Source organism: Pyrgilauda ruficollis, unplaced genomic scaffold (genome assembly GCF_017590135.1).
Source record: "Pyrgilauda ruficollis isolate IOZ18807 unplaced genomic scaffold, ASM1759013v1 scaffold2, whole genome shotgun sequence".
In the NCBI taxonomy this organism is placed as follows: domain Eukaryota; kingdom Metazoa; phylum Chordata; class Aves; order Passeriformes; family Passeridae; genus Pyrgilauda; species Pyrgilauda ruficollis.
Window position 1 is genome coordinate 17,556,749 of NW_024519206.1, and position 24,640 is coordinate 17,581,388.

General features: G+C 38.0%; 2 protein-coding genes across 6 annotated transcripts in view; one reads left to right on the top strand and one right to left on the bottom strand.

The window, feature by feature from the left end:
• Window positions 1-3,478, top strand: part of RARB (retinoic acid receptor beta) — a 90,351-nt gene extending 86,873 nt beyond the window's left edge. For both annotated transcript variants that reach the window (XM_041466171.1, XM_041466172.1), the window contains exon 8: window positions 3,044-3,478. In XM_041466171.1, coding sequence (XP_041322105.1) covers window positions 3,044-3,240 — 197 coding nt within the window. In that variant the 3' untranslated portion in view covers window positions 3,241-3,478. The remainder of the gene's footprint in view (window positions 1-3,043) is intronic.
• Window positions 3,479-4,526: 1,048 nt separating this feature from the next.
• The window catches only part of TOP2B (DNA topoisomerase II beta), a 61,718-nt gene continuing 41,604 nt past the window's right edge, over window positions 4,527-24,640 (bottom strand). The window contains exons 19-36 of one of the 4 annotated variants that reach the window (XM_041466168.1): window positions 21,927-22,048; window positions 20,998-21,146; window positions 20,212-20,443; window positions 18,690-18,824; window positions 18,056-18,256; window positions 16,208-16,403; window positions 15,961-16,052; window positions 14,663-14,818; window positions 14,450-14,533; window positions 13,342-13,539; window positions 12,866-13,010; window positions 11,462-11,620; window positions 10,464-10,671; window positions 9,859-9,938; window positions 9,445-9,555; window positions 6,126-6,242; window positions 5,230-5,327; window positions 4,527-5,012 (exon numbers count right to left, since the gene is read on the bottom strand). In XM_041466168.1, coding sequence (XP_041322102.1) covers window positions 4,851-5,012; window positions 5,230-5,327; window positions 6,126-6,242; window positions 9,445-9,555; window positions 9,859-9,938; window positions 10,464-10,671; window positions 11,462-11,620; window positions 12,866-13,010; window positions 13,342-13,539; window positions 14,450-14,533; window positions 14,663-14,818; window positions 15,961-16,052; window positions 16,208-16,403; window positions 18,056-18,256; window positions 18,690-18,824; window positions 20,212-20,443; window positions 20,998-21,146; window positions 21,927-22,048 — 2,645 coding nt within the window. In that variant the 3' untranslated portion in view covers window positions 4,527-4,850. Of the gene's footprint in view, window positions 5,013-5,229; window positions 5,328-6,125; window positions 6,243-9,444; window positions 9,556-9,858; window positions 9,942-10,463; window positions 10,672-11,461; window positions 11,621-12,865; window positions 13,011-13,341; window positions 13,540-14,449; window positions 14,534-14,662; window positions 14,819-15,960; window positions 16,053-16,207; window positions 16,404-18,055; window positions 18,257-18,689; window positions 18,825-20,211; window positions 20,444-20,997; window positions 21,147-21,926; window positions 22,049-24,640 lie in introns of all 4 variants that reach the window. The other 3 variants (XM_041466167.1, XM_041466170.1, XM_041466169.1) reach the window with 3 other exon arrangements.

Consider the following 24,640-nt stretch of genomic DNA (forward strand, 5'->3'; position numbering starts at 1 on the left):
TAATAACTCAACAGGAGTGGCAGTGTTGCATTTCAGACGAACTGGCCTAGACACCTGGGTTGTTATTTTTTTAACACATCTAAGAAAGAAAGGTCCTTGTGATTTGATTCTTCCCAGCTTCTTTACGTAATTCGTAATTTAAATTTGTTTTGCTTTAAACATGCATGGTGCTCCATTCTCCATGCAACTGACAGTGAAAAAGACTTTGTAAGTGCAAGTAGTAGCAAATCATTAGCATGAAGTCTTTGTTAGTCATTTTAGGACAAGATAAAACCTTTGTTAATGTTTACAAGGGGGTTTAGATCAACATGTGCTTTGTATCATCAATGGCTTTAAAAAAAGTCTGGTTACAGACTACAGAAAACACTTGTGCAACCAAAATTCCCCTAAACTGTGGTCTGAGGTATTGGAGATTTAGAACTGATTTGATCCAGCATTTTGGACATTCAGCCCCTCTATTCCAAACAAACCATATCTAAACACAGATCAGTTTTACCATTTTATGCAGTCTTGTATGTGCTGGATTGATCCTGTGCAATTCATAGTCTAAGCACTGTCACACATTCTCTAAAGCACAGGTGTAGCTGAATGCTTTCATTTGATCAGAACTGGTTCTCCAATGTATTAGTCTGAAAATAGAGAGTCTAAAGCACAACAGTTCTAATTCTTATGGTGGCTGATGCAGTTTCACCTTCTTACTCTGCTTACTCAGCAACAGATTTGCTACCCCAATAGATAAGCAGGCACAAGAGCCTGTATGTGCAGGTACCTGTGTAGGCTGGATCTGTGCTTTTGGGAAGATTACTGATTTCATTTGACACGGTTTGGGGGAAGACTCAGGGGAAAAACCCCAGCAGTTAATTCACTCAACTAAACATGCTTGTTAAATTTAAACCTTAACTGCTCCACTTCAAACAATATAAATCCAAGTTAAAAGATTAAGTTATAGCTATCTTTATAAAAAGAAGTGAGCAATTTAATTGGATTGATTAGAACCAAAAGAAGTAACTTGGAAGGGAAACACAGAGCTAGGAACCACTTTACCAGGTTATCTAAAGCTTGCAGTTTACCCTCAAGTAAAACAAGCTCCATCCAACTGAATCTACAAAATAAACTTAGAGCAGTATTGAGCTATAAAAGCATTTGGGGGAGCCCTTTTGTTCCACTGTTTATACTTGTGGGAAATCCATTTCCACTTCCCTCCTTCTTTACCAGAGCCTTCCTGCTCCTCAAGAACACAACTCCTTATATTCCATTCACAAGAAAGGCTTCTTTTCATTCTGACATAAGTATTTAACTCTAATTATATCATTAATGTTTCATAGTAGAACTAAATCATACCAAAGGATGGTGATGTCCTGGAGGGCTGGGGATGTCTTTAGTTTCGTTTTAAAAGATGTACGTTAGACAATAATGACTTTGGATGGTACCTGATCCCTGAAAGCAAACACCAAAGCAAGCATTAATCTGAAACACTGAGAGTGTCTGCTTTGGCATTAGAGGCATTGCAGCTAAAGGGTGAAGTGTTTGTGGGACTGAAGCAAGACAATTCTGAGTTCTTCTCATCTTCTGAGTTGTCTTATCCTCTGATTAAGTTGGAAGTATGCAAAACCTGAAAAATTTCTCTGGCTTTGCACTGAATGACCACACAAACACTTCACTGCACCTGACAGAACAGTGGAAAGCAGTGGAAAAGTGGAAAGCATGTTTAACATGGCCAAATTAAGCTCCTCAGCACAGCTCCGACAGTTGGTTTTTGGAGAACCTCTCAGCATCATTCTGCATTAATATTTTTCCCATTAGTTATTTGAGACTCTTAAGTCAGCACCCACTTGGAAAGTCAATCATTGCCTTTGTAGATGATTTTTTCAGTGCTCCTCATGTAAGGCATGAACAGTTAAATGCTCCCTTCCAGCTTGGAGTGTGTAGTGCTCTCTCCAGCATGCCCACTGCAGCAGCATGGATAAGCAGAGTATTTATTTCCGAAGCATCACTCTTCTGCAATGGTTTTTAAATAACCAAACTATTTTCTCTGTAATTTTTTGGGGGTTTTTCTTGTTGTTTAAAAAACACAGGTTCCTCTTCCACTGGACTCCAATTTTAAGATGATCAGGAATCTTGAGCAACAGGAATGCTGAGGTTTATGGCTATAAATTGCCTGATGCAGAGTTCCCTCAGTGCTGCCTTGTGTTTGTGCCGTGTCCCTGCCTGCTGACCACACACTGAGACTTTGTGCTGGGCTGTTTTTCCTCCCTAAAGCAGTTGTTGTGGGCTCCCAGTCTGAGTGGTCAGGACTGAGGCAGTAATTTTGTGCGCACTCACCTGCAGAGCCCCCTGTGCAGACAAATGCCTGCTACTCGTGACAAGCCCAGCTCAAAGAGCCTCAGCCGAGGCAGAGCTGAGCGCTACTCGAGGCTCCTGCACACTTTGGTGGCTCATTAGCACAAGACAAGATGTCTGAAGAATACAGAAGGCAGCTTTTCTCCCCAAAAAAGCACCTTTTTGCCTGAATGTGTTCTTTTATAAAACAATTGTTTGTTAAATTCTGCATTTTATTTCACAGTTTTCTCTATGGGAAGGAAACATTTTGACTTAGATCACTGCAGTCCTCTTGCAGGATTCATCTCACCTATTTAACATAGACAGAAGTTTTGTCATTCTTTGCAGAACCAGTACAGAATAAAGACTAAATGTTACTCCAGTTTAAAAAGACATTAACATGATCACAGCCTAATTTAATTTTTCAGTATAATTTAATGCCATTTTGGGTCCTTCTTTAAAAACAGGCAGCTCATCCAATTTACCTGTATTGAAATATCAATTGCTATGTAATAGATTTGAATTAATTTTTAAGGAGTACTTGTCAAGCTCCCTCCTGAACTGCATGAAGCAGATCACTCACACACCTTTGTGTGCAAGAAGTATAGAAAGAGACACCAAATCTATTAACAAAATACACCCTGAAATTACTCTTGTGATGCTAACAGAAAGGAAATTGTATGAATCATGCTCATGGGAAGGATTTTGTGTTTTCTTTTTAAAGGTGCAGAACGTGTCATTACATTGAAAATGGAAATTCCTGGATCCATGCCACCTCTTATTCAGGAAATGCTGGAGAACTCTGAAGGACATGAACCACTGACACCAACCTCAAATGGAAATACTGCAGAACACAGTCCCAGTATCTCACCTAGTTCAGTGGATAACAGCAGTGTCAGTCAATCCCCTATGGTGGAATAAGACATTTTCCAGCTACTTCAGACATTCCTAATACCTTATGTACAGGGATGAAAAGCAAGAAAACATTTTTACTGCTGCTTAGTTTCTGGACTTAATATATATCTATATATGTATATATATATAGATAAACTCAACAAGGACCAAGAAATTTTCATATGTATCAATATATACTCCTTGCTGTTTAAACTCTTAAAACTAGAAAATGCAAACTTTTGAAACTCTAAATCAGCCATTTCATGCAAAAAAAATATAGTTAAGCTTCTGTTTTCTTCTCTGAACACTCAATATTGCATGGTGACAAGACAGATCTCAGTCTTCAAATTCTGGTTGCATTTCTGATGACTTTGTACATACAAATGTATGGCTGTACTCTCCATACTGGATGTTTGGTGCTTTCCTTTTGTCTCTCATACCTAAAACGATCAAGACACCAACCGCAGGACATGGACTACTGTACACATCCAGAGAAGGAAGTTGAAAGGACCGCCTGATTTAGTTGAAATATGAAAACTTGTCCTTGCTGCCCTCAGTTTGCATCTCCTTCCTTGTAAAAAGTATACAAAACGTCACTGCCCCAGCAGAAGAGGTATCAGTGTCAGCATTAACTGCCAGATCAGTTATTCAGATGTCATTTGTTCCACTGTTAATGTCACTTTAAAGTTTAAAGAAGTGGTTTCTTAGCTGGCTGGTGACCTAGCTCCACAATTACCTGCTCCATTTCGACAGCAATGCTATAGCCTCCAAGGCAGAAACACTTTTCAGTGTTACCATGTTTTTGTTTACTTGTTCACAAGCCATTAGGGAAACTTCATGGGATGATAACCAGCAGACTCACTTGCAGCTTTTGAATCGCTGAGTCCAGGGTATTTCCTTAAGAATCAACTGCCAGGAATCAGCTGGGCTTTCCAGCCTTCCAGGTGCTAAGGAAGTACAGCTAGGAATTCCAGAAACACAAGGAGAGAATCTGCCTTCTTGGCCTTGTTAAATCACCATGAAGCAGAGTGAAAACTGTGGTAGAATGGTTAACAGATTTAAAGTGTCAGTTTCTTAGGTTTCATTTAAAGCACTAGTGGAATTTTTTTTTTTTATATATTCTAGCAAGTCTGTGATGTACTTTCACTGGCTCTGTTTGTACATTGAGATTGTTTAACAATGCTTTCTATGTTCATATACTGTTTACCTTTTTCCATGGAGTCTCCTGGCAAAGAATAAAATATATTTATTTTAAAAACTGTGTAGAAGTAGTCCCTCTAGCCCAAATTTTCCACACACACACGCACACACGGTAGTTTTCCATTTTTTAATGTTTAAACTTCATTTCAAAAAGCAGGTTTGCTGTTTGCAACCATGACAATTAAAATGTGCTTTAGCACAGCTGTCTAGAACATCTCTACAAGCCAGTCAGACAAATACATGACATTTCAATGAGTAAAAAAGAGCATAAAACTGTAGGTGTAAGAACAAAATGTTAAAATGCCTACACACAATAATAAAAACCATCAATTACATTATCACATAAAATAAGTCAAATGTACAAAAGTTTGCAACAGAGGGGACAAAAGGACAACACAAGATACTTGTTGGAAAACATTTTTGTGCTCTTTGGGCACTTAATTAAACATATCAAAATCATCATCTTCATCAGACTCTGCAAAATATTTCACTTCTTTTCTAGCCCGGCCTGTCCGTGGCTTTGGGGCAGTTTCGGAGGCAAAGCCTGACTGGAAGATTTCCACATCAGAATCCTGGTCAAAAGCGGCCTTCTTGGATTTCTTTAGAAACAAAAGACAAATCATTTGTGATGCTTTGTACATTTGCCATTTTAATATTCAGAATTGAAAAAAAAAACTAAAAACCTCTCTAGCATCCGATTGCTAATGACACCTCAGCCCCCAACACCATATTAGCAACTTATGAGAACTTAACTTTTATGTGAAGGAATTCATGAAGTTCTTTTTAAAAAGAGAAGAGAGCATAGATGGAACTGACCTTGCTTGGTGTGGACTTGGGTGTTTTCTTCCCGGGGTTGTAGTCACCTTCATTTTCTGAACCAGATGCTTTCCTTTTCTTTGCCCCTCTGCCTTTTCCTAGGTCAGAGATTCTGAGTTAACTTTGTTGCTTTGTTCTTTTGGGTTTTTTTAAATAAACTCCAGACTTCATCAAACTGAAAAACCCCCTAGTGAAGTTACTTTACTAAGTCCACATGTTAAGCTCAAGCCCAGTTTACTACTCAAGCTTCTTCACAACAGCAGTATAGTACAGGTATTTTTTTATTTTGTCAGTTTTAAATCTTTCCTACTTGTTCCACAGTCACCATTCACCCTGACAGCTCAAGCTGTCAGTTCAAGACAGGGACAAAATTCATGAGATCAAGTAACTTCTACACTGAAGTAGAACTACAAGTCCTTGGTCACCTTCTGCACTGATTACACAGCATTAATTCACCATTACTATTTAGTAAATTTACTTTTAACCTCAACCATCAACACTGGCACATCCTTCACAGACTCCGATTACACTGCTTGCTGTGCTGTGTTGTGAGGACTCAGAGAACGGGGATACCAAAAAATGGGCTTAAAAACCCAGAAAGTGCTACTTACTACTATTACTACCAGAATTTTACTGGCTTGGAAGGAGTTAAGCTCGAAGAAAATTAGTAGAATGGAAGACAGTGTGTGGGGTGCAGCTATTAAATGCATTCCCAACAGTGAAGGTCATATAAAACCTCCACCCATGGTTTGCCAAGAAGTCAATACACTGTATTTGTCACAGGAAAGGCTGAGTGATCTACCAGTGATCAGTGTACTCTTAACTTACCACAATTATTGTGGTTCTTACAATAATTGTGAGCCCTGTGCTCCAGAGAGCCCAGGTGTGACTCCTACCTTTGGGTGCTGCCGTCTTCTTTGGAATGCCGAATTCTGAATCCGAATCAGAGTTCACAGTTTCCACCTTCTTGGCCTTGGGAGCTCTTTTAGGCTTAGGGGGTGCATCTAGTTTTGCTGTTGGAAGTTAAAAGATACTAAATAAATTCACAAATTGGTTGGACATATTAAATTGTACTAGATACTCCAATTATAGCACAAATGGCAGACATTGAAACAAGATGAGTGATTGGGAAAACATACTTCAGCTTTTATGCTGGAACTGTGTGGAATATACAGGAGGTTTCCTCTGTTCTGCTCTGAGAAGGATTGGTGCATCCACTACTATTCCAGGGTCCTTGGCCGAATACTGTTTCTTCTTTTTGAGTACAAACAGTTTACTAGTAGGTAAAGCAGCAAGAGAAGTCCTCCAGGCTGGATACTGGATACATTACAGTATCCAGCTGCTTGTGACATTTTTGCCTTCAGTTTGGTATGACTGTGGACTGCTTTCCCCAGGATTACAGCAGGAGTTTGGGAGGCAGTGCCTCTGTCTCTGTGACATTGCTTTCTGTCAGTCTCAGTGAAAAGGAACTTTGGAAAATGCTGAAAGGAGACGAAGGGAGTGTTCTGCATTTCCTGGAGAATTTCAGTCAGTGCCACACAACTAATCTGGCTGTCTTTAAAAGATGATGATTGGAATGTTCCCACAGTGGGTGTTAAGGGATAGAATCATGGAACCATTTAGGTCACAGAAGACCCTTAAGATCACCACGTCATGTGTTCTGTAGGCTTACAGATGAGTGAGTCTTGCAGAAACCTCAGATAGATACCTGACCAACCCCCTGTCAGCCACAGGTGCCTCAAGCAGACACAAGTACAAACACTCCAGATACCAGGAATGTGGATGTTTGTGAGAACTTGAATTTGATTTATGGGATCACAAGGGGGATGTCTGGAGAACAAGAGAGTGTCTCCACAAGCATTTTGGTTATGATGCCTTGAACTGCAGAGAAGTACAACACACTGTCACAGACACTGGATTTGTTCTTCCCTGGAAAAGGAGCCTGATATTAGTGGCTAAATCCTGTGAAGTCTGTCCAAGGGACAGCAAACCTCTTACCTGTTGTTACCTGGTGGGTAAAGGAATAGTGTCCAGAACACTGACTTCCCTCTGTACTAAATACAGGGGGATTCTCATCCACTACTTTAACTTAAACCCCTAATGGCTGAACAAGTGTGAAGGATCTCTTGATAGCAGCTTGATGGCAAATCAGCTCAGCCAAGCTCTCCACTAGGAAACAGGAATGACAGGAAACAGACATGACAGGAAACAGACTGTGCAGCACAATGTACACAGGCTCTCAAGAAGCCCAAGGTTTTGGCAGGAAATCCAGGTATGCTATCAGTCCCACAGGTGATGCAAAGAGTAGATCTCACTGCTACAATCTCAGCAGCTGGGCTGTTCAGAGCTGTTCAAGCTGAGCAGCTGCTTATCAAGAGTTAGCCTGCTTTTCAAATTTCCCTTAGGCTTTACAATAAAGCCCTAAAACCACAGGCAGCTCAAATAGTCATGGAAAAGTTCAGCTGTCTCTTGATCCTCTGTAGTGAACAGCAGAGGTCAAGAGATTTCATCCCAAATTGATCGGAGTCTGAAGTCACAGAAAATCAAACAACTCTGGGACAATCGTTTCAGCCACACACAGTAAGCACTCCCAGTGGGAGGGTGAGTGGGTGGAATAGTACATCACCAGAAAATGGGTTCTGAGGAGGCTGCTGCCAAGTCCATGAAGATGGACTTAGAATCAAAGAGACTACGAAAAGGATAGCCAGATGACCAAAGAACTAAACCTGCTGGGTTATCACTGAATTGTCCAGCTGTGATGAGGAAAGTGTGGTCATGTCTGATCTGAGCAGAAAAGAAGAGAAGAACTGAAAACTGGTGAAAGCAACCTGTCATGTTGCCATGCACTGAGAAGGAGAGTGCCCCTAAGGCTACTCAGAAGGCAAAAATTTAACTCTTGCTTGCAAGAGAGCCTGTTTATACCTATTTTGTGTGTGTACAGATTAATCAGAAACTCAGAAACAGATCACAGCTCTATTTTCAGGGTTCAAGTTAGGCTAATGACAATTCACTTACATCCAGACCCTCAAAAAAGAGAGAGGGAGAAAGACTGAATGTTGAATTGCATCCATGCCTAGCTACTGCATACAGATTTCACGCTTCCATTTGCTGCAGTACAGAAATTCAATATAAAAGACTACTTTATTAGAGATCAGCTATTTCTGTATGCAATCTTTATTTACTGTACTACAGAACTCTACCAACAACTGGAAGTGTTTGAGAAGTATTAGGCATTCACTGATTTAACTGTTAACAAATTAGACTGGACACAATGCATCAAGAAATAGATTAGAAATAGGGAGGCAATGGGGGAAAGGGTGAAAAGATGCTGCAGTTCACTGGTGCCTAAAATAGAAAACAACATTTTTTTTTCTCATTTTTAACAGAATAAGTTAACTGTTGTAACTGGCTGCTTTCTTGTCATTCTCCTTGAGGTACCTTTTTTTACAGAAGAATTAATATATTAAGTTCAGCTGCAAGTTTGGTCAAAAGAAGTTTTAAAAACAAAGGTCTCAGTATCATAAGGAAAAAATGCTGCAAGATGACAGTTCTAAAAGCTGACTAATAACTAAAAGAATTTATACCTCTGAAGTCTGAGGAGAGCCTCTCATCCTCTGTTCCAAGAGGAAAAAGTGATAGCCTTCTATGATGGTTTTGGCTGGGACAGAGTTTGTTTTCTTCACTGTAGGTGGTATGGGACTGTGTTTTGTATTTGGGCTGGAGATGATGTTGACAATGCAGGGATATTTTGTTGCTGCTGACACTGACTCAAGGCCTTTTCTGCTTCTCACACCATCACACCAGCGAGGGGCTGGGGGTGCACAAGGAGTTGTCTAGACACCTGCCTCCAACTGACCCAAGGATATTCCACACCTCTTGGTGCCATGCTCCACTTTACTTATCCCCAGAAGCTAAAAACCTCACATTAGTTAAACTATTTGAAGGCTGAACACCACCTCCGGACATGGAAGGTAGGAAGTTCTGACACTACAAAGTAGCCAGTGGAAAGAAACAAATTACTATTATTAAGGAGCTGGAGAAAGTTCATACCCTACTGCTGAATTTCAATGAGTTCAAATACTCTATTGCTGAATTTCACAGAGCTCAAAATAAATGAAAGCAGTTCCTACTTTGAAGACTGAAGAGGACAATGAAAAGGTGAAGATGATGACTTTCAAATAAAAGGATTGGCTTCCAGGCCAATTCTATACATACCCTTTTTGGCAGCTACTGTTTTACTTGGAATTTTCTCTGTTTGTTTTGGGGTAAAAGATGATGAGAAAACAGGAGCAGAATCCTCATCATCACTGTCCAATTTTGTTGTATCTACAATCACAGAGTAAGTTTAGAATAAGATCCATTCACGGCATGTATTAATTACATCAATATTAACTACAGTAGAAATTAATCTCAAGTAAGTGTTTGTGATGCTACAGCTATGGATGTACTGTGACTTCCTTACCTATGATACAAACTTTGTTCCTCTAAAGATCAGAACTCGTTCCACTTTTCCCCTTTATAAAGAGGGAGGATGTGGATATCCTTCTACTGCAACTACTCTGAAGTTAGTGTGTACCACTCCCCAAAATATCCCATTAATAGTTGCTATAAAAATTAAAACAATCTCACCATCATCCGTCTTCTGAGAGTACGACGGAAAAGAGAAGATGTTCCCAAAATCTTGATGTTTCTTGGCTTGAGATATTTTTCTACTTACAAGCAAAAAAAAAAAAAAAAAAAAAAAAAAAAAAAAAAAAAAAGAATTACATGAGTAACACATACTAAAGTATGTGGACATCATAATATCCATGCAAAATTTAAATCCTGTTTTAACATTTCCAGCATTTTTGTATCTGCTTGCAGCAGTCAAATCCCTGAAACTGACATCCAGTCAAGAACTCCAGGCATTTAGAATTAACAGAATTACATTTTTTTTTCACTAGTTCTCTATACCAGACTGGCACAAGACAGAAAACAGAGAACCTTTGAAAACATAGTTTAACAGATGATATTACAGACAGTGTATCATAACTATTTTTATATGTTATTGTAGTATTCTTTTAAATCATGAGTCACCCCTGCATAGGTCAGATAACATACACTTGAATTCCTCCACATTTTATTTTTCATGGTGCATGTAGAGCAGTAACAGGCTGATGTTTCTCAGTTTTGTTCAGACACTTTTGCACTGAAAAATTATTAATAAAAAAATCCTACTGAGTTACAATACTTACTCAGGAGATGGCTTTGATTTGGCTGGGGAGAAGTCATACTCATCTTTTTCTAAACTGTCTGAGGGAACAAACTCATCCTCTCTGTCATTTGTAACTGGAGAGGCTTTTACTTTGAGCTCATCCAAATCGTTGTTATTGTTGGCATCATCGTCATCGTCGGCATCATCTTCTTCTTCTGAGAAGTCAAAAGTGTACTTGGGCCTCTCAGCTGAGAAAATCACACATATACACAATTCAGGAGAGTTTTTCATGTTATATAACACAGATACATATACAAATCCAAGTGGAAGTCAGTGAACAATCCCTGCCTCAGAGTACACAAGAAAAAAGAGTGGTGGACAATAAATTTGTTTCAGCCTGGAAGAATAAAGGGCTGAAAAGAATAAAAAATAATTTAGATGTTAGTAAAATCCAACACCTCTTGTGGCTTGCCCAGACACCTTCAGCTAAAGGCATTATGGAGACACTGTGCATCAGTATTTTTAAGAAATGAGAATCCTTCACTTAAAATTGAAGCTTTCTTGAATTCACCATTTGAACATTTTTCCTAATTTTCCAGAAACTCTGGGGTTTCTAAGCCATCACATACTTACATATTTTCCAAACTTTCAGTCTTGGTTTTCATGGAGTGTTCAGAATTTTTTGGATAACTTTTTACTTGTCTTTTAGGCCTTATTTGGCAGTATAATTGTATCAGAGTAATTTTTTTTGTTTGTAAAAATAGTGTTGTGTATGTTTCTTCTACAATTTACTAGTTTAGTGAGTAATTTCTATTCTAGTGTTCAAATAGGGGACAAGATTTCTGATTCAAATTACAAAATCTTTCATAAGAAATTCCTGATCTTGACATTAAGAGTATTCTTCACACAGTGAAGAAAATGTAATGCAAGTTACCTGTAGGCAGTAAAATCCTAAAGGAAGTCCTATGGTCAAAGGAAAATGTGGGTTTGTAGTTGAAACTTTCAGTCACAATACACAATTCACAAAATCTTGGGTACCTGCAGCTCTCCTAAGCAGAGAGTCTCTTGGAATAATCACAGGCTCATTTTCTTCTAAATCACTTTCAGACTTGGATTCATCATCTGACCACGGGTTTCGTTTCTTCACTTTTTTTGCACTGGACTTTGTAGATGATGGTGTCCTTCTTACCCTGGCACCTGCCAAAAGGAAAAGCGTTTACTGCAGTCAGGTTAAAAATAGTTTCATCTTTTCTAATTGTTACAAATTTAGCATGAATTTTCATCTTAAGTAGTTCTCCTTTAAACATTGTAAAATTTCTTCTCCTCCAAACATCTCCTCCCTGAAGGAAGATTTACCATGAAATTATTCCACACAGAACCTGACCAACTGCTGCCAAAGAAATTTGTTTTATGACTGAAAAACGTAAAGTCTCTAAGTTTAAGTTTCGCCATCAAACTTGTGTTTCTTTAAAGATTGCTAGAGTTTTCCAGGAAAAGAATGTGCAGTTTTCCATTATTCAGGGAACATGATCAGAAACAGTTATTGGAAAAATACAGCAAACATGGGAAGCAGAGGATATCCTAAGGTGGGGAGGGGGTAAAAATGTGGTCAGCCAATTGCAGGGCAAGCTCAGGTCAAGCTGGGCTAATTGGCCCTGGCTCAACAGTGGCTGTGGGAGATTTGAGCTGCACGCAGACAAGTCAGTCATAACTGTACTCAGTGAATCTCCTCAGGCTGGATAATCCCCTGAGTAATTGAAACCAGATCTTATCTCAGAATAATTATTTGTGCAACCACGTTTTTCTCCTTTTTTCTGAAAAAATAAACCCCTTCATACTTAAACCTACTCTTCTGTCTCCAGCTTTCTTTTTTTGCTGCTGCCTCCCTGCTACTGTGTATTCCTCAAACAGCAGTAATAAATTCCCACTAGCAGAGGAAATGGGGAAGTGAACGCTGGTTGCCTTCCAAACCACAGCACCCACAACTTTCTGAAAGTCAGAATGACTGAATATGTCAATTAAAAAAAATACATTTATTTAATCAAGTTCTACAATCTATACTATTGCTCAGACTGAGGGGCTGGAGGTGACTGCCCTGTCCTTCAATATCAAAGAGCACACAAATGAGACATTTTAGTTTGCAAAGAATTAGACTCATTATGTAAAAATAATCTATTTTTCCATAAACAAATTTGAAGATTTAGAACCCCCCCCCCCCCAAAAAAAAAATTCAAATGTAGAAAATGTAAGATCCATTACCCCCAGGAAAGCAGCGTATACAAAGAAATTTCAGAGTACTTTCAAATATTTCATTTTAGTGAAGAAATCCAGATGAAATAGTGATTATTGTGCTGTATTTGCCTTCTCACATTGTGTTAAAAATGCATTTCATGCCCAGGAAATACACAACGAAGGTGAACTATGGCTGTGCAAGGGTCTTACCAGGTTCCTTCTTCTCTCTCTTGGGTTTAGGGGTTTTAGCTGCTGCAGCTGATGCATTCAGTGAGTCATCCCCACCACCCTCAGCTGGCACACCACCAAACTCTTCATCAAATTCCATTTTTATTGCTAGAGAATCAGTTTCACCCTAAAATTACAAAATAAAATAATTTACACCTTTATATTTCAATATTGAACTTGAATAGTTTTGCAGATGATGAATGTAGACTAGTATTTCAACATTTGTTGAATAGTCTTGGAAAGAAGTTATCTCAATAGAAACACCTGAACAATAAGCAGTCTCAAGAGGTTTGCAAATGTAAAAGAAATCCAGAACAAATTTCTCATGCATTAGGTCAGCAAAACAGTGCAAATACAGCACCAGTGACAATCTGGTAATTTGGATTTATGCTACTGGAGTAGAAAAATACACCAGTTATATAACAAATAATTTAACTGTAGCAGTCATTTTGGCTTACCTTTTTCTTTTTCAGCAATTTCCTGCTGGCATCAGCTTTCATGGCAGATGTAATCTGTGGAACTATTCTTCTGCCAAATGGTGATGGCATGGTCTCTTCCAGCTGGAGTTTCTTCATCTTGGGTTTCCCAACTTTGCCTTTTATGGGTTTGCCAACCATGCCAGCCAGAACGTCTTCTCTTTCCTGTGCTTCTACTTTCTAACAAACAAGGCGAGGCAGGAGGGGGGAAAACACATTATTTTTTAATGGGGACAAAGTGGAGCATTATGATTATTTAAGATTCAGCTCCTTTTTACATGGAGCATAAGGCTCCCCTTAATTCTCACTTGAATTGGAACACAATTTTCAGTTCTGGAACAGTGTCCACTTAATCTTGGTAAATTCATTACCCTGTAGAGCTAAAAACTAGACTTTTATTCAAGAATACAAACTTTTGGACACTGTTACACTGAAAAATCTTTCTTCTCTCAAGTTTCTATTTTGCAAGTATGTGTCTGGTACTGTTGTAAGTTTCCATTATTTCAGCATTTAACTTAAACATTTAGTTTTGAAGTGTGTTACTTCAAAAGATTGTACCAGCCCTTTTCAGACAACATGGAAAACTGAGGTTCAGCAGGTTATTCACCAAAGGGACTTTTTTCCAGAATTACTGATGAGAGAAACTAAGGACCCCTCATATAGTATTTATAGTCTACAGACTTAATTCTGAATGTACAGTTCTGAATTTGGTAACTTACTGCCTCTCAAAAAATTAGATCATGTAGAACTACTGTAATTATTACAATTACCAGTTACTACTCACAGGTTTTTGTGTCATCTAAACACTAACTTTCTCCTGGTTATTTTTCTTTTAATATCACTGACTTGGAAAAAAACATTAAATTGGACAGATGCAAGAAACAATCCCTGAGAAACACTACTAAGAACACAGATATCCAATACTGATTTCCCAGTTGCCATTATATTGTGAAATGAATCTACATTTGATTCAAAATGTAGTATTTTAAAATTATTTTTCTTAAATTTTTATTAATTTTTATTAGTTAGGGTTTTTAATTAAATTAATATGAATTTCATGTTTTAGAAATATATATAAAGTAAAACATACTTCAAGCTCTTCAACAAAGGCTGCTAGATCTTCTTTCCAGAGGTCTGAAGGAGATTTCCTTTTAAGATCATTTAGTTCTCTCTCCTAAAACATGAAAGTAGTATAGAGAATGTAAATACAACTAAAGCAAATGCCACTGAAGACTAAACACTCCCAAAAGGCACATCAGCATTTACTGTGTCATTTCAGAACAAGCCTTCCAGGTGTACCAACCTTGGAATCTCTCTGCTTGATCAACTCTTCCACCTTCTCTTTTGTGAGTGACCACAGGGACATGTTCAAAATGTAGTTGAAGTCAGGGCCAGAGGCTGGACCAGAGGCGGAGGAAGCATCATCATTTGCATTCTGAGAGTCCTCCTCTTCTGCTGCCTGAGGTGAAACATTCCCAATTACAAGTATTAGTGATCTCAGCTCTGTGCATGAACTGTGACAGCTCCAAAGCACCACCACAGAGTAGCAAGGTGTGCCCTCACAGATTCAACAACCTGAACATTTTCTGGGCCTTTCCAAAAGGCCGTGTTCCTGTGACCTTCTAGAGCCGATTATTTAATCATTTGATTTAAGAAAACAAATTGAACCTGTGCTAGAGCCTCGTATGCTGCTGTCTGCAGATATTGGTGCTGTCCCACCCATCTCTCAGGGCTGAGACATTTGCCCTTTGGATGTTCATAGATACTTGCTCCTTTAGAGAATGAGCACAGTCCTTTGAATAACAGCTGGTATCAAAGCCCCAAATGTAGAAAAGGTTTGAAAGTAAATCAAAATTTCTCTAAATAACCGTTTTGTTATAAAATAGAAATAATTTCATAGAGTTAAAATACAGCATTAAAAATACAAAACAAATGTGAAATGAAAACAAATAGCTAAAATAGTGGCAAAGGCACAGAAAAAGGATGGGTGACAGAAATTCAAAGCTGCTTTTCAAAGCAGTTCCATCTGCCCATAGTAATGGAGATGTAACTTTGAAATTAAACTAGTCTCATCTCTCTTTTGGAATAACAAAAACAGGTTGGTTTTTAAAAAAGCAGAAACAAATATAGGTCAAGGTCATGGTCAAATTTACTACAATAAATCTAAAAGTCATAGCTTTGTAATATCCATGTTTCTTTACAGAAAAGCAATTAATAAGTTATGTAGAAATAATTACATTTAGTAATTGGTTGTATGTGTGGGGTACTTGATGCAGCACTTTCTATATCAGCCAGTCAGAAATCAAGTTGCCAGTTTTGATTTGGGCATGTTAAGAAATTCAGTCCTCTGCAATTTCATTTTTAGACTTGTACTACCTAGTTTTCTTCTAAGCGTTATCCATATACAATACCAGCATTACTTGACTTTATTTTTGTGTAAGTTCAATGGTCTTTTTTTAAATGGAAGCCTACAAGGAGTAATGAATAATGTTTTTAAAGTGCTATGTGTGTGTGTTATAAATTAAGTTAGACTACTAGAAAATAACCAGTATCGTCTACAACAGTAACAACATCAATCAACATCTGTATCGAGATTATTACCTTTTCCTGTGCTTCCTTCCAGGCTTTTACTGGATCAGATTCATAACCTCTCTGGACCAACATCTGAATCAAATCTCTTTTTGATCTGTTCTCTACAAGATACACACAAACACAGAGGAGGCAAGGAAAAAAAAATAAAAAGGAAAGTCAGTGTCATTAAAATCTTGCATGTAAGTATTTTCTGCTATACTTAAATACTTTCCAGATTTCCCCCCACTGTTAACAATTCTAATTTCTGTTTACTCACCAATGGTAATTTTTCCTTGTATCTTCTCCAAGATGAAACGAGCTTGGTTGTTCAGCTTGGTGGACTCTGCCCCCAGCATTCCCACCAGCCACTCCTTGCGCAGGCTGTAATAATGCAACCGCAGATCAAAGAACTCCTTCAAGATGTCCTGCACAGTTTCATACTTCTTCAAGCACCCCATGTGATCAAACAGCACCTAGAAAATACAGGATAGACTTGAGAGAGGCTGTGTAATTCAAACTATGTTAGCCCTTGTGCAAGTGTTCAGTTCTGCTGCATGTATAAAAGCCCCGTACAAAAAGTGGTATTTCAAGGAGTGTGAACTCAAACCTCACTTTGGAGCTGCACAGCACAGAGCTGGATGGTCTCTATTTTTATTCACAAGGAGATTTAGGATGAGATTTATGGCAGTACAATCAAACAAAAATACAGCTATATAGAGAAATATGCCTGAATTCACTTGAATGACTAATTTTATCTACATGTTAAATCACAAGTTCAGCGGCAACTGATGATTCACAACTATTCAATATAACAGTTACAAAGCTTAATAATCCTTAATAATCTTTCAATTCAGCTGTGAAATCTGTCACTTTTCAGCTGTGAAAACTACCATCCTTCAAGTTCAAGCACCAAGTAAGAAATCATTTTTACTTGATAGGTGGAATCAATCCTGTCTGGCTTCTGACATCTCCAGTTTAGACATTTATAGGTGAACTAGTCACCCTTGGTGCCCTCCATAGTCAACTGAAAGAAATAAACCCCTCTAGGGGATAATTCATCTATCCAAAATAGCTATTTGGGAGCTGGGGGACAATGGCCAAGCTCACATAACTTTTTAAGGTTCTTAAACTAGGGCAGATTAACTCCCACACAAGTACAGAAAGCAGCCTTTACAATTTATTATTTATTTTGTCAGGCAGAAAATGAAGGAATTCAGCTGCAAAACATTTTGAAATCTGTGAAATGTAAAACTGACAACAGATTCTCACAGTAGTTCCTACAGTTGTTTAAACATGTGAGAAATACCATCACTCTGATTTGGTAGATTGGCTTTTCAAGTACTACCTGGAAAATTAGTTGAGCAAGGCCTGTTTCCTTTTCCAATCCTATAGTCATTAATTTATTTTTAACCTATTTTCACACAGCTTTTGATGTACACTGCAGTAGCAATAATAATGATATTTGTGTTTTGTGATAATATCTGAAAGCAGCATCTGCCATTAAAAACAGAACTGTTTTTCCCAGTGCCTGTAACGACAGGATGTTTGGAAATTTTCACAGAAATTAACTTCCATTCAAATCCCTCTCAGAATAGACAGACATGTATATTTATTCATATTCTTAGTAATTTACAGCACTATTATGTCTTCAGCAGCTTAAGAACAGTGTTTGCTATACCTTACCACCTAAAATTGGATTTATGCTGGTGGAAACATTGGATCATTTAACTCATATTAGAGGAGTAACAGTCCTGCAGAAAGCGCAATTTTGAAAATGTAATTTGTCTCAAGTTTAAAACTCAAATCTAATTATAATATGGCAGAAAGTTATTTGTATGATCTACTTTACATTAACCACTTTTGGTTCACTGCACAGTAGATTTTCAATTACAGGAAGGCAACCACACCAGGCCTGTCTTATTTGAAAGACTCATCATAAAATGGATTTGCTTATTCATATTGACTTACTATTGGTCATCATTACAGTTTTCTACTATTGAAACAATGTCAAATACACAATGCACTGTTCAATACCAAGAACCAAAGTATACTACAAAAACATTGATTGATTGATTTTACAACAAGCAACAGTAGGGATTCTGATAGCCAAACATGAAAAAGTTACCATAGAATTACAAGTAAGACTTGTTTGAAGCTTAAAGACTTTGTGCAATCCAGCAGCTTCTGCCTGTGCAAGCTTTTCTTCTGTCATTTTCACAACAAATTTCACAGTTGTATCAGTGTGGTATTCCTTATAGTCAGAAATTAATGCTGGAGTTTTTTCGGTCCCATTCAACATAGGTTCTAGAACCTGTTCTTTGTACACCTGTTGAAAATAGAGCAGCAAAAAACAGAACCACGTGAAATGCCAGAAAACTGCAAACCAACTGAACAACATAAATTTTCAAAGCTCTGTGCATTACATCTGGTACCAGTTATAACTTAAGAGAACCAGTATGACCTGTGAAATGCAAGCCAAGAGTAGCACAAACATAAGAGGCAGAAACCAGGACAGAAAAGCCTACTGTAAAGTGGATTAAGCAGGAAAAGCAGGTGCTCTCTGTAGCATGAACAGCTGATGGCACAAACAGAGAACTATCTTCTACAAAAGCACACAGCAGAATGAAACCATGTTCCCTTCCGTGTATGTATAATCAGAAACTGTGTTAGAAGTTCACACAGATGTAGGATTAAATAATTTAATGAGGAATTCTTCACTCCTTTTTATTTATATTAAAATGTGTTTCACTATTACTTACCTGGGTCCATGTCCTTACAGGAAGCTCTGTAATCTCTACTGTGTTCCTGTCCACGACAAATATTTCACCACTCACTACATACTGATTTTGACCAAGTTCTTGAATGGTTCCTTTGAAGTTTTTGTAGTTTGGAAGCTGAAATTGGAAAAACCATCAAAGTGGTAATAATCTTTATAATAAAATGTCAGAAAAATATTTATTTTCCATACTCCATCCACTTATGACTATATCGCCCTAACCCATCAACACACCTCTCAGACTGTGAAAATCTAAAGTCATAGGAAAAATACTACAGAAAAAACAGAATACACACATGCAAGTGACAGGACCAATTATCCTACTGTCCACAGAGTAGAAAAACTGTTAAGAAGATGCAGCTGAACTCAGTGAGATGGTGGGGTTTTGTTTTGATTCTTTAGTTTGGTTTTTTCTTCCTCTTTCTTAAAGAAAACTCTAAGCACAATTAAGGCATGACAGAAAGCAGATTAACATCCCACAATAACTTTACAGAAGTGGTGCTACCTCCCCTAACCATTTTTTCATTTTGTGCTGTTTGGCAAAGATAGTGGAACCCATCCAGGTCAAATTGTAACTAACAGGCTGAGGAATTTTTTTTAACAGGATTGATTTCCTTATCCAGCTTGACACAAACACATACCAGCATACAGAAAGGAGCTAGATGGAGGCAGAACTGCCTCTTTCAAGCACAGTGAGCTTCAATTGACTGTGAGACTACACAGAAGGCCTAGGAGTCCTAAAGGAAGGGCAATAGATTGCATTAATTAAAAAAAAAAAATCTCATTATTCCCATGAATTTGAAAAAGGAAAGCCACTATGTCTTGAAAATTGATATTGCACACTCAGTGAACTGTGATCTAAATAGGGAAGAAAAGATGTTTCTGCTTCTGTGGCTTAGTAAACACAGCCAAGCAGCAATATTCATCAGTTGTAAAATCAAGGTTACTTCAACTGTATTTTATCTCTTGGTCAAAGATATTGCGGGTTCATACAGGTATTCTTCCTATCCAATTTTTTTCACACCACTTCTGGGACTTCTAAAATTTTGAATAAACAGAAGCTAAATGCAGTTCAGAAGTTGCTGATTTTCTTGAACAGCAGCAATATCTTTTCCTCTGCCTACAGATATATAAAACAGAACGATTCAGACAAGAGAAAGGAAATAGTAAATTTAGCTGAAGATACTTCAGTAGTACCTTCAAAAAGAAAGTGTGATACAACTTTTTACTCTACTGCCGTCTCACAACGACCCTGTAAGGCTTGTAACAGTCAGCAGACTGAACAAAAAGCCCCCTAAAATAATTGCTAAAAATATAAATAGCAATGTTTTTGTTTCAAAGTTAACTTCCCCAGCCTCATCCCAACAGTCAAGTAAAGCTTCTACATAAAATTACTGGGACAAAGCAACTCTGATGCTCCAATAATTAGAGAAGTTCTAGAGAGATAGGAATTGATTTTGTAAGTACACACATTAAAAATAACAATATATACTATGCTTTTTTACCATTGGGTGGGGGTCTAGGCCATCCAGCATTCGTCTGACATTGTTTACAATCTCTCTGGTATCGTAGTTTGGAAGTTTGCATGCCCAGCCAGTGCCAATTCCTTCAGCTCCATTTACTAAGACCATGGGAATGATGGGAATATACCATTCAGGCTCTACACGTTGGTTGTCATCGTACAGGAATTTAAGCAAATTGTCATCCACTGATGGAAAAAGTAGCCTTGCTAAAGGGCTTTAAAAAGAAGAAAAAGAAAACCATTTAACCTCAAGTCCAGTAAGTAAAGAATATTTTGCTTTAACAGGCCTTGGGCCCAGATATGATCTGTTGTAGATTTTTCTGACATCTTTCTCTCTCTTTCCCATTCTGAAGCTGAAAATCCAATGTACACATCTCCTGAGATAACGAAGTTCTACCCAATGGAAGAGTGTGTTCATAATAGATGAAGTTTGTTTCCTTCACAGAAACACATGTACCTGGTATACTAGCAACTGCTGACATTTAGCATCTAAAAAATATCATTCTTTGAAGCTTTCAGAACACACAGCTCAGCATGACACTGGGGCACCCAGTAATAAACAACACAGCATCCAAATACTTGCAAAATGTTACGGATGTTCAAAACCACATTTAAGAGAGCCAAAGCAAAATATGAGCTTCTATCAAAATATTTCAATCTTTCTCTATTTCTCTCCCCCATCACCCCCCAAAAAGGAGTGTTGTGAAAGGACGAGTTTCATAAGAAAGCTATTTAAAAGCATGCATTTAGCTTGACATTAATAGTTTACCTTAACATGGTGAAAATATAGCGAGGGCTGGCAGCATCCTTTCCACCATGAAGCCTAGTGCCAAACTGACCAATAGGTTGTAGCAGATTCACATTGTTACTTCCAACAAAGTTCTGAGCCAAGTTGACTATAGTCATCATTAATGCTTGCTGTAAGAAAATATATATTCATAGTAAGAAGTATGAGGCAGTCTATCCTAATCAGCCAGTAAAATCTGTTTTTAATGGCCCAAAATTGTGTGACTAACCTTAATTAAATTTTTAAGAAAGCAGTCTCCCTGAGAAAGGACTGTTGTAACCTATTACAAGGGCTGCTGGGAATACGTATTCTATGCTTATGAAAACCCCTGAGCCTCTCAATTTCTTCTAAAGCACTTCTCCAGGGGAAGTAAAGGGACATAAACTGACCACACTTGCATCCACAAACCACTACTCATGGCTTCTAAAGGGAGAAGAGAAGGGATGGATGGATTGTTAATATGGCCACCCTTGGTAATATTTCAGACAAATATACACAAAATAGGAGCTAGGAAAAAAATCTTTCCTCTGACACTGTAATAAGTTTTTGAAGAACAGAGTTTCAGCTCTTCCCTTAAAATACTGTGTTTCTTGTTTCAGACAAAAATTGTCCTAGTACACAGTTCCTATATTCCTATGATTTCAGAATCTAGAAGTTGTTTAGGTAATTAGTTATCTAGTATTTTGCCACAACCCACAACGTATTTGGGATAACAGTGAGCAACAACACTTGGAAAGAAAGAAAATATCCTGTCTTAGTAAGCTACATACAGTTTCGTTCATTTTCTTTAAAAGCACACCTGTGATTAGTAGAATTATAGTCAATAGTTTGCAATTTTAACAGTAGAAACATTTACCCAGTATTTTACCTAGGCTAAAAGTCCTCACAACTTCACCATCCTCCATACTCACCTCCCCATGGTGATAAGCTGACATTTCAGCCACAGAACCAGCCAGCTGAGCAACCTTTACTTCACGTTTATCATTTCTCTTAAAGCAAGTGAACAGAACCTTGCGTTGCCCTGGTTTCAGACCTATTTAGAAGAACATTCCATTTTCAACACATACACAAGCAAATGTTTTCAAGTGATAAACTTGTTTTGCCTTTTTATAATTTTTTATCTCTCAAAAGAAGTCTAAACATTAAACAGAAACAAATTCACACTGAAATATTAACAAAATAATAAATACATAATTTTTTAAGTAATTAAAAATATTTTACCCAACTCAAAAAATTACCAAAAAAGTGGAAACACAGTCTTTTTAGCCAATTATACTGCATCCAATATATCATTCTAATAAACTGCACCTTGATCCTACATGTGCAACTTCCCCAAGTCATGAATTCTTTCCATTCTACTCAGCAAAATCTTTTTCCTAAGAGTATCAGCACAAATTCAGCAATGACACCTGTAACTGCAGCTTACATGCATTTCACAGAACTCTGTAATTTTACTTGTGTGAAATTCTCAAATACATATTAAAATTCAATACTAAAAAATGTTATCCTCTTGTGATCTTTTATAGTTTTAAGAAAGAAGCCAGTCTCTGATCTTCTGAAAATGTTTATTTTCATTGCTTAGGTACACTTTAGGAACAACAGCTGTGCTGGAGGGATTGCATTGTATTTCCTGCATGTTATCCAGAACTTGATAACCAGTTCTAGATCATGTTTATTGAGCTATTCAGTGTTTTAATTCACATACATTTCTAAAATGCACTAAAATATTGTTTAATTTTACCATTAGTACAGTGGGTCAAACATAAGAGCAAAAGCTGGAAGACAAAAAATAATTTAAAAAAAAAAGGATACTGACTTCAATTTCCATTTCCTTCAAATATGTAATATCCAAACTTTTTTACAATGGCTCTGCATCATGTTTTTCTACCAGCACTCTATGGAATATAACAGACTTGAAGGACTTTCTTTACAAAGGAGAATCACCAAGCAGCAAGAATTGTAACTACTAGCTGTGAAGAGACAGTCAAAATGTTCCTCCTCTTCATTATTTTTCCTGAGATTTGCCACCAGGCTAGCCTGACATATATCACCTGATGATGCTGAAGGACAAAAAACATTGCTAGAGCACTACACCTGCAGCACAATTCATATATCCATGCCCAGAAAGCAGAATTACAGTCAAAGTTGGCAGAAACACTCATAGGAATTATATATAATATTTGTAGTATTATATATACACCTACATTGTTACATATACACATACACACACACAAATATATTAATAACTATGTTCCATTCTTGTTTTCTTACATTTCTGTAGAAACAGTCCACTGCAAGTTCATTCTTAAATATTTAAAGCTCCAGCAAAACCATTCTGCTGTTTCTGAGAAGGCAGTTTGGGTACAGTACGTTGTAAGGAGCAATGATCTCTTGAAACATACAGCTCTGTAAGTACCCAGGTAGGGGAGGAAGTAAGTCTGGAGAAGCTAAAACAGAGACTGGCATCCTTGGGTTCCCTAGGTGTGTATCTGCATACCTAACTCAGTTTCATTCTGCATCAAAGCTAGGGATCCATCCTACCAGACAGCTACTGCCCCTATCCCCTGAACAATCCCTCTCTTTCATGGAAAACACAAAAAGCTCTTGCTGCACTAATATTTTGGTATAAGTCTGTAGTGTTAAGAAGGCTGACCAGCTCCACTATAAAATGTACTGAGAACTGCAGATAAATGCACTTCACCCCTCCCCGAAGTCTCAAGGCCTTTTTTCTGATCATAGTAAGCTTGTGCACACAGACAATGATATGGGCAGAAATTCCTGCTCAAGCTGTCTGCAGACAGTTTTACAAATGAAGCTGTAGTGCAGAAAAACTGCTCCTTTTAATGTACATGCTATTGCAAGGGGAGGGTTAGTAAACCTGACTGACAGGAGCCTAGCAAGATTACAGGTCAGTAAACACTACATCACTGCCTGTGGTGCAAGACTGAGGGGAGAAAATATTTGCATCTTCATCTGCACTCAGCTGCTGACTTGAATGTTAATTATTACAAGCACTTAAGAGACTTGCTTTCTCTGATGGTATGAGCAGAAACAAAGCACTTGTAGGGCCTAGGGAATAGGTCTGATTAAGTAAAAAGCCTGCACAGCAACAGCTTCAACTTCCTCACAGAAGAAACATAGCAATTCCTTAGCACACAAATCAAGAAATTGTTCAGGCTGGAAGGGACCACAGTGGCTCATCTGGTCCAACCTCCCCAGGCAGGATCATCCTAGAACACACTGCACATGATATGGTGTCTCTCTCTAATATCTTCACTGAGGGAGACTCCACACCCTTCTCTGGGCAATCTATTCCCGTGTGCGGTCACTGCACACTGAAGAAGTTCTTCCTCATGCTCAGGTGAAACTTCCTGTGCATCAGTGTCCGCTGCCTCTTATCCTATTGCTTGGCATCACTGAGAGGATCCTGACTCCATCCTCTCGACCCCTCCCCTTTAGATACTTATACACATTAATAAGGTCCCCTCTCCATCATCTCTTAAGACTGAACAGGCCCAGCTCCCTCAGCCTTTCCTCATGACAGAGATGCTCCAGACCCTTAATCATCTTCACAACCCTTCACTGAACCTCCTCCAGGAGCTCCATGTCTCTCTTGTACTGAGGA